Source organism: Branchiostoma floridae, chromosome 10 (assembly GCF_000003815.2).
Source record: "Branchiostoma floridae strain S238N-H82 chromosome 10, Bfl_VNyyK, whole genome shotgun sequence".
NCBI lineage: Eukaryota > Metazoa > Chordata > Leptocardii > Amphioxiformes > Branchiostomatidae > Branchiostoma > Branchiostoma floridae.
Genome location: NC_049988.1, coordinates 10,611,003 through 10,622,494, shown reverse-complemented (window position 1 = coordinate 10,622,494; position 11,492 = coordinate 10,611,003). Strand labels below are relative to the sequence as shown.

Below are 11,492 nucleotides of genomic sequence, written 5' to 3'. Positions count from 1 at the left end.
TGACTGTAGTGATAATGAATGTTGGTAACAAACCCCGTAATCTCCAGATCAGCTGTGCGGGAAAGTTCCGATACTCCATGTGAGCAGAATCCGTCTTGTCGGAACAGAACGATGCCGGCTATTCATCAGTTCCTGCTGTTCTATAAAAATGCTCACGCGTCGTTTTTCATAGTTTATCTAATAGCCTCTGTAGCAGGCTCCACGGGTAGGGCGTCTTTACTCACGGGTTATCTAGTAGACTCTGTAGCAGGCTTCACGAGTAGGACGTCGTTTCTCACTTGTCATCTAATAGCCTCTGTAGCAGGCTCCACGGGTAGGGCGTCTTTACTCACGGGTTATCTAGTAGACTCTGTAGCAGGCTTCACGAGTAGGACGTCGTTTCTCACTTGTCATCTAATAGCCTCTGTAGCAGGCTCCACGGGTAGGGCGTCGTTACTCACGGGTTATCTAATAGCCTCTGTAGCAGGCTCCACGAGTAGGCGTCATTATTCACGGGTTATCTAATAGCCTCTGTAGCAGGCTCCACGAGTAGGCGTCATTATTCACGGGTTATCTAATAGCCTCTGTAGCAGGCTCCACGAGTAGGCGTCGTTACTCACGGGTTATCTAATAGCCTCTGTAGCAGGCTCCACGAGTAGGCGTCATTATTCACGGGTTATCTAATAGCCTCTGTAGCAGGCTCCACGAGTAGGCGTCGTTACTCACGGGTTATCTAATAGCCTCTGTAGCAGGCTCCACGAGTAGGGCGTTATTCACGGGTTATCTAATAGCCTCTGTAGCAGGCTCCACGAGTAGGGCGTTATTCACGGGTTATCTAATAGCCTCTGTAGCAGGCTTCACGAGTAGGCGTCGTTACTCACGGGTTATCTAATAGCCTCTGTAGCAGGCTCCACGAGTAGGGCGTTATTCACGGGTTATCTAATAGCCTCTGTAGCAGGCTGCACGAGTAGGCGTCGTTACTCACGGGTTATCTGATAGCCTCTGTTGCAGGCTTCACGAGAAGGGCGTTTCTCACGGGTTATCTAATAGCCTCTGTAGCAGGCTCCACGAGTAGGGCGTCGTTACTCACGGGTTATCTAAAAGCCTCTGTAGCAGGCTCCACGAGTAGGCCTTCTACTGCTGATGAAGGCATCTCAGATCTATTCAATTAATACTGCCGAAAATAATAGCATCAGGTCGGCAAAACATAAGATATTGTAGTTTTCATTTACACAATGCTCATAATGCGCTCACACGTCATTTCCGTCATTCCATCAGATAATCGTCATGACACACACGTCATTTCCGGTAGCCCAGCCCCCTCCCCTGTCTGCCTGATCTCATCACACACGTCATTTCCGGCAGCCCAGACCCCACACATGCCTGATATTACTTGATGTTGACACGGATGAGCTGGCCTTGAGATGAGCTTCTCGTCAGTTATTAGTCCTGTCTATGAAATGTATTGACATCGTTTATACCTTTCTGCCATATAAATCCCCCCACTGCCGTGCAGACCCAATCTCACCATGTTAACCATGTTGGGCCTGTAAGACGGAAATTGGAATATTTTATCAGCGAAATCGGTCTTGCCTTAAACGATCTGCCGAGCTCATCATCGTTCTGCTCGGTCCCATAAACACGCCGATCCGTCATGTCTGATGTCTAAAGCTAAGGGCACAACCCGCCGTACGTGCAATTACGTGCTGTCTACGTGCCAAAACGTGGGCAATCGTATGGGATCCGTAAGTGGTAAGTACCGCCTCCGTACGGACTGGTAGGGAATCCGACGGATTTTGGAGCACGCAGACACGCCCTAGAACTTACGTGCAGGCAAAACTTTGTGTACCATCGGGCTGCGGATTCGCCCCACGTACGTACCAATACGGGCGACGCGCCTGCCCTGTACAGCTCCCAATTAGAACAACGTGTGGACAAATTGCACGTACGTCTTGTCTTGTCGTGATACTAGACAAAACCCCGCATGGGGCATAGTGTCTAGGACTTATGGCCAGGGCCTTACCCAAGTGTGGCCGGTGGTGGTGGTGCGTGCCGTCAACAAGAAAAAAGTGGTGCATAAATAAACGAAAAAAAAAGTGCTACTGTACATTGCCACACTAGGTATAGGCTCCTCCCCTTACAGCTGGGTGAAGCCGGGGTAACCATAGTACTTGGCCACCCCAGCTTTAAAGCTATCTGTAGTCTTGGTTTCGATAAGATGTTGCGGAAGTGCATTCCATTCTATGACTGTTTTTGGGAAAAAGCTGCCTCGGTATGTTTCTGTCCTACATGCGACTGTGGTAAAACGTTGCTGGTGTCCTCTGGTTATGTTAGTATTTCTTGTGAGGATATTGTGGATGGGGATGGCAATAAGATTATTGACAGCTTTGTACATAAGTGAAAGGCGGGCAACTTGTCTGCGCTGTTGAAGGGTGGGCCAACCGAGGGTTTGCAGAGTGTGTGTAATGCTGGTTGTCAAACGGTAGTCGCCAGTGGCGAACCTGGCGGCACGCCTCTGTACTGCCTCTAACTTGTCCTCAAGTTTGTTTGTTTGTGAATGTATGCGTTTGTGGGGGTCCCACACAGAGGACGCATATTCAAGTTTAGGTCTTACAATGGACAAATAGGCTTGAGCTCTGATTGATCTACATGCTCCTCTCAGATTCCTTCTCAAGAATCCCAGAGTACTGTTTGCTTTTGCTGCTATATAATCTATGTGTGTATTCCATTTCAGGTTGTGTGAGAGTATGATACCTAGGTAAGGGTGTTGCAATGTAGACTCAAGGGGTTCTGAGAACATTGTGTATAAGTGCTTAGAAGCTCTTTTTGATTTGTGTATGTGCAGAATCGAACACTTCTTCACATTAAAGCGTAACTGCCAAAGATCCGACCACTTACACAATTGATCAAGATCCTTCTGTAGAGTGTGTTGATCTTCTTCCTTTATAATGGGGTGGTAGAGTAAGCAATCATCGGCGAATAAACGAAGTTGTGAGGTAATCCCTTTGTTGATGTCATTTATATATATCAAGAATAATAATGGGCCTAATACAGTGCCCTGAGGCACGCCAGACCTTTACCTTAACGGGTTTGGACTTATCTCCATCCACCACAACTTGCTGATAACGGTCAGTCAACCAGTTCTTGATCACTGAAGTGTTTTACCTCTTATGCCATAATAATCTAGCTTCTTAAGTAACCGCATATGAGGAACACTATCAAATGCTTTTGCAAAATCAAGTATGGCCATATCAATTTGTGTACCTTTGTCAAACCAGGAAAAAAGTCCGTGAAGGGTAGTAATAAGCTGAGACTCGCAGGAATGATTGGTCCTGAACCCATGTTGTGTTGGCAATAAGATGTTATGTTCCTCTAAATGCTTCATGGTAGCTGAGTACATTATATGCTCTAGGAGTTTGCAACACACACTGGTTAAAGAAACAGGCCTGTAGTTCGAAGGGTCACTCCTATCCCCTTTTTTGAAAATCGGGTGGATAAAGGCTCCCCTCCAATCCACAGGTACCTGTCCTCCTTGCAGTGATTGGTTGAAAATAAATTGAAGGATGGGGCTAATCTCCTGTGCATACTCCTTTAATATCCTACAGGGTAGGAGATCTGGGCCTGCAGCTTTTGTTGGATTAATCCCCTCCAACAATTTGCGCACACCTTCTAGAGTGACTACTGGTTGCAGCATGTCATGGTATGGGCTAGTTCCCATGTCTGGTACATTATTAATATCTTCATTCGTGAATACCGAGTCAAAATGTTGACTAAGGACCTCTGCCTTCCCCGATCCATCGGCTACGAGATCGTTGCCGCTGACAAGGGGTGCAACCCCAGAAGTAGTCTGTTTTTTACTTTTGATGTATGACCAAAATTTCTTGGGGTTGTCCAAGGCTTCATCCAATATTTCCTTGAGGTATTCATCATGGGCTTTCTTTATTCTTCGTTTGACTTCTTTGCGGTAACATTTGAAGTTCAACCAGTCTTGTTCTTGCATAGAATTTTTTGCTTTTTTGTAGAGTTTCTTTTTCTTTTTGATTGCCCGTTTTAATTCTGCATTGACCCATGGGCAGTGATGACGGCAAGACAATTGTTTCTGTGGTATATGCTTCATGATTTGCTGTCTGAAACCTTCAGTGAAATACTTCCAATTTTGTTCTACTGTGTAGTTTGTAGGCGTTCTATCCATAAACTGTTTTTCCAGCTGTTGTAGCCCCTCAGTCAGTGCAGTTTTATTTGCTTTCTTATAAATGTATACTGATCGAGGTTTCTTTTTGTTAATTCTGACACGTGTATTAATGCATGCCTTCACTGCCTCATGGTCGCTAATACCGGGGGTAGTACAAACCTCCTCGACGAGCCCGGGGTCTGACACCAGGGCCAGATCCAGGATGTTGGCGCCACGTGTTGGAGAGTGCACCACCTGCGTTAGACTAGCGCTCTGAACCGCCTCCAAGAATGCATTATTGATCCCCACCCCGTACTGGGGCGAGGGATCAATAAGAGGAGGGTCCGAACTCCAGTTAACACCTGGTAGGTTAAAGTCACCGAAGAGGGCAATGTTAGGAGGGAAGGATTTCCCCGAGATGTTATGTAATGAGGTTATCAATTCGTCCATGTATTGTGTACCGGAATTTGGTGGTCTGTAGGCTGAGCCTACACATAGGGGGCGGGACCCTACTTGTTGAATAGTTGCCCACACAATTTCAGCATTTGTGGAGTCATGAATGGGGGAGGATACCAGGGAGGATTTAATAGCAATAAATACCCCACCCCCCTGGCTATTCCTATCCTTACGGTAGATGTCATAACCTACTGGAAATACTTCCCCATCCCCTATGTCGGGGTTGAGGTGTGATTCGTTACCACATATGATATCAGGGTCTTCGGTATCAATCATAGCTTGAAAGAGTGCATTTTTGACTTGCCCTTGTATACTTCTACAATTCAAGGATAAGACTTGTAACTTATGTGGAGTGTTCTTACCTGTAACTGCGTTACCTGTCCTTGGAGGGGGATATGGAGATGAAGTAGCAGTGGGGTGAAAGGGGGATTGAACACTAGCATTGATATGTGAAACATCCGATGTTGTCTTGTTTATTTGTGACCTAGACTGCCTGGTCGGGGTTTGATGTGGGCTGTAGTCAATACTGTCTGGTTCCAAGTCAGACAAAGGTCTGTAGAAAGACCCATCTGTATCATGGATCCAGGAGTTAGTATCAAATAGACTACTTGCAAAACTGGGCATACCACACTGGTTACATACCCTTGTGCATGAGGAATTTTGGTAGAACTTATAAAATTTATCTCCAACACCACAACACTTTATATGTATCCATTGCTCACATGTGTCACACTGCAGGGCTCTGTGTGTTACAGTGGCCACAGCGCGCCCGCACCCTCCACACGGGTATTTAACTGGCCCCGGGTTTTTCTGGACGTCTCCCGACAGAATTAGGATCGCCAGCATAAACCCGGTAGGGCCCTTAAACCCCAGGGGCGCTGCCGCTCCATAGCGCACACTAAACTTTGGACTGAGTGGTCTTAACAGCGTAGTTAACCCCAGGCCCGGTAGACTGGGCGCTGAGGACACGTCAGACAGAAAGTCGCGATATCCTGCAAGCACTATCGCGCAAAACAGCAAGCAGCATGAGAAATCAACATGGCCGCCGCGCCGCGACATGGCTGCACATGTACGCATGTTACACTTTACCGCACATTCCTCTCCAAAAACACTGCCAACAACTTTACAGTGACTTCCAAAGAAGTATTAGATGATTACCCAGCTGTTAAGGGGCTACGGGGCTAAGTTGCCCATAAAAAGAGACAATAGACGGCAAAAAAAATGTTGGTATAGTTACGGAGCTCGCAACGGCACCACCACCCTCTTCCACCGCTGACCTCTGACCTCTTCGGTCGTGTTGTCACTTAGCTTAACGCAGCCAGTCTGGACATTACCCTTGGCATTTATGTTGGTACTTCTATCTTGACAAAAAAACACAAACACATTCGGTTATCAACGGATTGTTCAGCGTCATAATTTTACACAGAAAATCGAATGTTGGTATATTCCAACACTTCTCCTTCGGAAATGATCAAATCTTAAATTATAGACTTTATGGCGTCTCTTTAAATAGAATTGAAATATCTATGTCTGCAAACCATGATCTTAATCGTCTCTTTGTCCCATAAATTTGCTGATAGTGGTACATCATCGTTGCCTGTATCAAAAAATTGTAAAATTGTATTGCAAACCCATTCTTATCATGAAGGTCCGCAGCTTAGATAATAGTGGGAACATTGTGCTGTTTTTAATATCAGCAACGCACAGCCTACTATCAATGATTCACCTCGCTTATCGTAACGGTTTTTTTTTTCATGTAATGTAATGTAATGCAGACAATGCACCTAAAACACACCACAAAACGCTACCAAACATACCTACCCCGGCAAAGGTAGGAAAAGATATCAGACCTTAGAGAAGAGAAATGTAACCTACTGCATGGTTTAATACGATGGGAATGATACATTCGGCTTCTCATGCATTTTCCTCGAGATAACTCATCACAGTGTACTGTCATTTTTATGTGCCTTTAGCGTTCACCTCTGACTTAAACAGGATAAATGGTACAAGTAAGAAACATAAAGTTGGTCACAATAGACTTATCCCTGATCACAGGACACAGGAATCCACTGGTAACGCACTTAGCTTCAGCAATGGGGACGGGAAGTCATCCAAAATCAACTTAGCTCTTAAAACAGCTTACAGAAAATCGGCAAAAATGAAATTCATCTGTGGTAAGAAGGCACGGTGGATCACTGGAAACCAAATTGAACTTAATACAGAGTAAAAGTCAGGTTGTAAGTTAAACAGGAAATGTACTAGTGTAAACTTCAATGTACAATATCTAAAATGATATCAAGATAATACCGTTACACATCTCTAACTTGAAATCATATTTAGCGAAGTGTTCCTAGTCGTGGCGCCACCACATGTATGATAAAGTTTGTGAACATGAAACTATAGGGAGTCGACACCATTTTTATGATATGTGCACAAAACATATTTAACAGTCTATGTTGATACATACATGTTGAATGCTTTAAAAAGAAGAAGAAATCTAGGCCGACTCATCAAATCAGATTAGTGAAATCTGGAGGGCGCAAGGTAAACTAAAAGCTCACTGTGTGCATCTGACATTTTTATACATACGGTATTGCTTTTATAAACTGCACTGTTTTCTTACTGCTTACTGACCTAACAGGGACGTTTCTGGTGTTGTTATACCATGTTTATACATTACTCACTCCAACACCTTCTTTAGCCCTGTCTCTGGGCCATCAGGTGGACACTGATGATTATCTAAAACAACTAATTACTCCTCGTAACGTAGGAAATCTGCGTGGTTCTCAGCGTGGGAACGTGTCAAGGTCAGGACAAGATGGCGGATAGAGAACGGTTTCAGTTTACATCGAATCCAGGCCAAAACATCTTCTTGCCACCACTCCATTCATGTGTCTCGGTGTGTATAACATGTCAGCTGCATGCATGCACTGTAGCCTAGCAAAGTGTATGTCTACTGCATGTCCTTATAATCAACATTCTTCTTATGATTGCAATAACCTTGTCAGTCAGTGACCCACCTGATTCTGATTGGTGTAGAGCCATTGACGTCATGCATAAATTATTGACAGCGTACAAGAAAAGAAATTATAACATGCGCAGAACGGTCAGGGCAACCGTGAACAGCGCAGGCGCTGACAGTCCAGCCTTTGACCCGGAACTTCTCCCCTTCCATTTCCTTCCGGTTGGCGGGTTTCCGGTTCCGTTGGGGCAGATGGGAAGGGTGGAGGTGACGGCGTTGCTTCGGGCTCGCATCGGGGTGGTGCTCGGGGCGGGGTCCGCCTGGTCCCCGCCGCCTTGGCCCTGGCCGCCCCCTGGGGGATGGCAGGATGATCTGGTGGTTAGGCTTATGGATTTGTGCCCTTGGGAAAGGCACTTTACACGACTTTCTTCACTTCACTGAGGTGGGAATGAGTACCTAACTGCGGTGAGAGGCGTCCCCCGGGTAAGACTTGAAATGGAGGCCCCCTGGTTGGGGAGCGCCACACCAAGAGCACGTTAAAGAATCCACCACACTTATCGAAAAGAGTAGGGGTCCTTCCCGATCAAACCTTACAGTCTAGTCTCCGGGATGACATCTTGAAAAGGTGATAGTCGATGACCTGTTATGTCAATCCTTCCACAAATGATGTGAATCTTAATGAATTAATGAAAAAAACAAACAAACAAACCCCGTGGTTCCCGTGTCGGCCCCGTCCCGCCAGGAGCACCCGTGACGTCACCCAACGGAATGCATGTCGGGATCGCGTCGGTCTGTGCGCGCACTGATACACACCCCAGGCACAGTAAAGCGGCCACCAGACCGTGAACCATCTTCATTGTGCGGTGAATACTGTAGAAGAAGAAGTGCGAGTAAAATTTTTGCTAAAGTTGCCCGTAGACATTTGCATGGTGAGTTTTTATGCTGATAGTTTTATGTAAAGGGATGTGTTGCCAAAAGAACAGGTTTTCTGAATCTTAAAATCTTCAGTCAGATTGATATCTGTAACTCATTTTTAACACATTTATGCGTTATTTTCTCACATTTCAACGCGAAATCAAGCCGCAATCAATTCCAGTTGTACAGATTGAATTGTGTTTGAATATATATGTCTTACCTTCATAACATGCTGGTTGTTTTATTTTATGGGTGCTTTTTCTGTACCCAAGCAAAATTAGAGCTACCAAACAATCATGATACGCGTACAATAGGGCTGGGTATCGGTACAGCGTACCGGTACAAAACCGTTTTTTTCTTATTGGACCGGTCCAGAAAAACCGGACCTGAAAAAATTGGGTGGACCGAATGTTGGACCGATTGGAAATTTAACAGATTATTTTATAAGGCATTCAAACGTTTTGGCGCTTGCAGGTGGAAAAAAATAACAAGAGTGAAGTAGAGTAGAGTTTATAATAATTTCTACCAAGTTTTACAGCCAATCGTACAGGTGCAGTTAGCGTTGTAGGACTTTAAAACGCCAGTGTAAGTCTAATACACCACCAAACAGATTTCTTTCTAGTGAAATGGACCATTGGTATGAGTCATACTGAAACAGGTCCAGGTTCAGGTCCGGACCTGGACCTGATCCTTTGGACCTGAACCGGACCTGGACCTGAATTTTCTGTACCGGTACCCAGCCCTAGCGTACAATAATCATAATGGCCCCTTTTCCATTGAGTGCATGAAGTAATTTTGTAACCTGAATGTGCACTATTATTGGTAATAACAGTTTTTTTTTTCTGGTTACCAGGAAAAACAAACGTCTGTACAGGAAATGGCAGACAAAGGGAAGAACATTTCTGCACTCACGGATCGGAATAATTGGTAACATTCGGGACCAATCGTTCTGTAATAACACACATGGCCGGAGTAAGGAGTACCGAAAATTTGAAATCGTTGATTGGAGAAGCAGCTAAATTATAGCTTTGACAAGTACCAGGCAGTGACTGGAGAGATAACAAGAGTTTCAATTCAAAGCCCTTGGCTGATCAATTTTAAAGCAAATGTAAAGATCAGACCCATTCAGATTCGCTGCGTTTTACGCCCGTTTTTGCGACATTAACCATCTTTAAGTTCACTAGTAACATTATGTTTTCCTAAGGAAGCGAACAGTTAGAAAGGCACTAGTAGATAAAAGTTGCTATAACGAGTAGCATAAACAGGGTCCTTGTCAGTCTGCTCGGAAAACTGTGTTTGAAATTTCAGTTCAGCACGAAAACTAAAAAGGTCGACTAAACAAGCTTTATGAGGTACCTTGAATGAAATATTACTAAAGTGGTACAGAATTGTGGTCTGTGATTTTTTTACGGCCTTGCAAATGCTTCTTTGCTTACAGTTGAAAGATAACCTGGTTGTAAAGTGAAAATTTACGAAATTTCTAGTTACGTCATGATGACGTCATCGCTATATTGGGACACGCTCACTTTTCAACAAATAGCTTTCACGAACTGGCACTTCCCTTTCTATCGCAAGATCCACTACAGTTGCAGGTTACGTCATCATCGGGAAACTCCAAGAACAATACCATGGAAATTCCCAATCCTTCAGTACGACTGCCTTCTAACATTATACTCATAGGAGCAGCTGGGAACAATGGATAGTTTTCAAAATTCAACTTTATAAACAGATGCAGACATGGCGAACTCGTGATATTTTCTAATATCAGCGCCACCACGAAAGATGTTTTACAAAATCGTACGTAAGCGCTAACGAGGGTCATATGTTTAAGTAAGACCAAAATAAGCTACATGTGCATGATATCTGACTACATGATGATGTCGGTATACGATAAACGTGCGCAAAAAACTAATACTACATAAGAAATAGGTTCTAGAAAACGAATGTTCGAGCCCCCATCAAATAGCGAAATATACCGATAGAACACGATTTACTTAAACTTTAGGGAAACTTACGTGTTAAGGTATCGTAACCTGCATGAGACACCTCTTACCTTGTGTGACTGTGGCGAAGTTCAAGTCCGTTGATCTGTTGTCAGCCCAAGTTCGTGTGACGCCCCTGACCGTGCTGCAGTCATATTTATACACTCCTGAAGGTCACGTTCCAGGATAATATCAGGTTACAGGTGAGCCAGGTGGAATAATGGGTCACCTGTCACGCGACGCTCACCTGTAATAGTAGTCGTCCGCAGCAGGGGTTTAATAAGTGCGATTTTCTAAACTTTGTCCCGAGGGAGTCTGCATTTCGGCTGGGCTCTTTTATATCTGTGGCTGTCTGTGTCAGTCTGTCTTTCCGTGTCTGTCTGTGTCACTGTCTGTCTGTGTCTGTGTTTCTGTCTGCCTGCGTCTGTGTTTCTGTCTGTGTTTCTGTCTGTGTCTCTGTCTGTCTGTGTTTCTGTCTGTGTCTGTGTTTCTGTCTGTGTTTCTGTCTGTGTTTCTGTCTGTGTTTCTGTCTGTCTATGTTTCTGTCTGTCTGTCTCTGTGTTTCTGTCTGTCTGTATCTGTGTTTCTGTCTGTGTTTCTGTCTGTCTGTGTGTGTTTCTGTCTGTCTGTGTTTCTGTCTGTGTTTCTGTCTGTCTGTCTGTGTTTCTGTCTGTCTGTGTTTCTGTCTGTGTTTCTGTCTGTCTGTGTCTGTGTTTCTGTGCCTGTGTTTCTGTCTGTGTTTCTGTCTGTGTTTCTGTCTGTGTCTGTGTTTCTGTCTGTGTGTTTCTGTCTGTGTCTGGGTTTCTGTCTGTGTTTCTGTCTGTGTTTCTGTCTGTCTGTGTTTCTGTCTCTGTGTTTCTGTCTGTGTTTCTGTCTGTCTGTGTTTCTGTCTGTGTTTCTGTCTGTCTGTGTTTCTGTCTGTCTGTGTTTCTGTCTGTCTGTGTCTGTGTTTCTGTCTGTCTGTATCTGTGTTTCTGTCTGTGTTTCTGTCTGTCTGTGTGTGTTTCTGTCTGTCTGTGTTTCTGTC

At 44.6% G+C, this 11,492-nt stretch overlaps 1 protein-coding gene across 1 annotated transcript; it reads right to left on the bottom strand.

Annotated features, from left to right (window-relative positions):
• Positions 1–7,351: 7,351 nt before the first annotated feature.
• Positions 7,352–8,434, bottom strand: LOC118424094. Its single transcript, XM_035832586.1, has 2 exons — positions 8,278–8,434; positions 7,352–7,920 (listed from the first exon to the last, which is right to left on the bottom strand). Exons 1-2 carry the CDS (start codon positions 8,423–8,425, stop codon positions 7,694–7,696), a joined length of 375 nt encoding a protein of 124 aa, XP_035688479.1. The 5' UTR covers positions 8,426–8,434; the 3' UTR covers positions 7,352–7,693.
• Between the last annotated feature and the right edge of the window lie 3,058 nt (positions 8,435–11,492).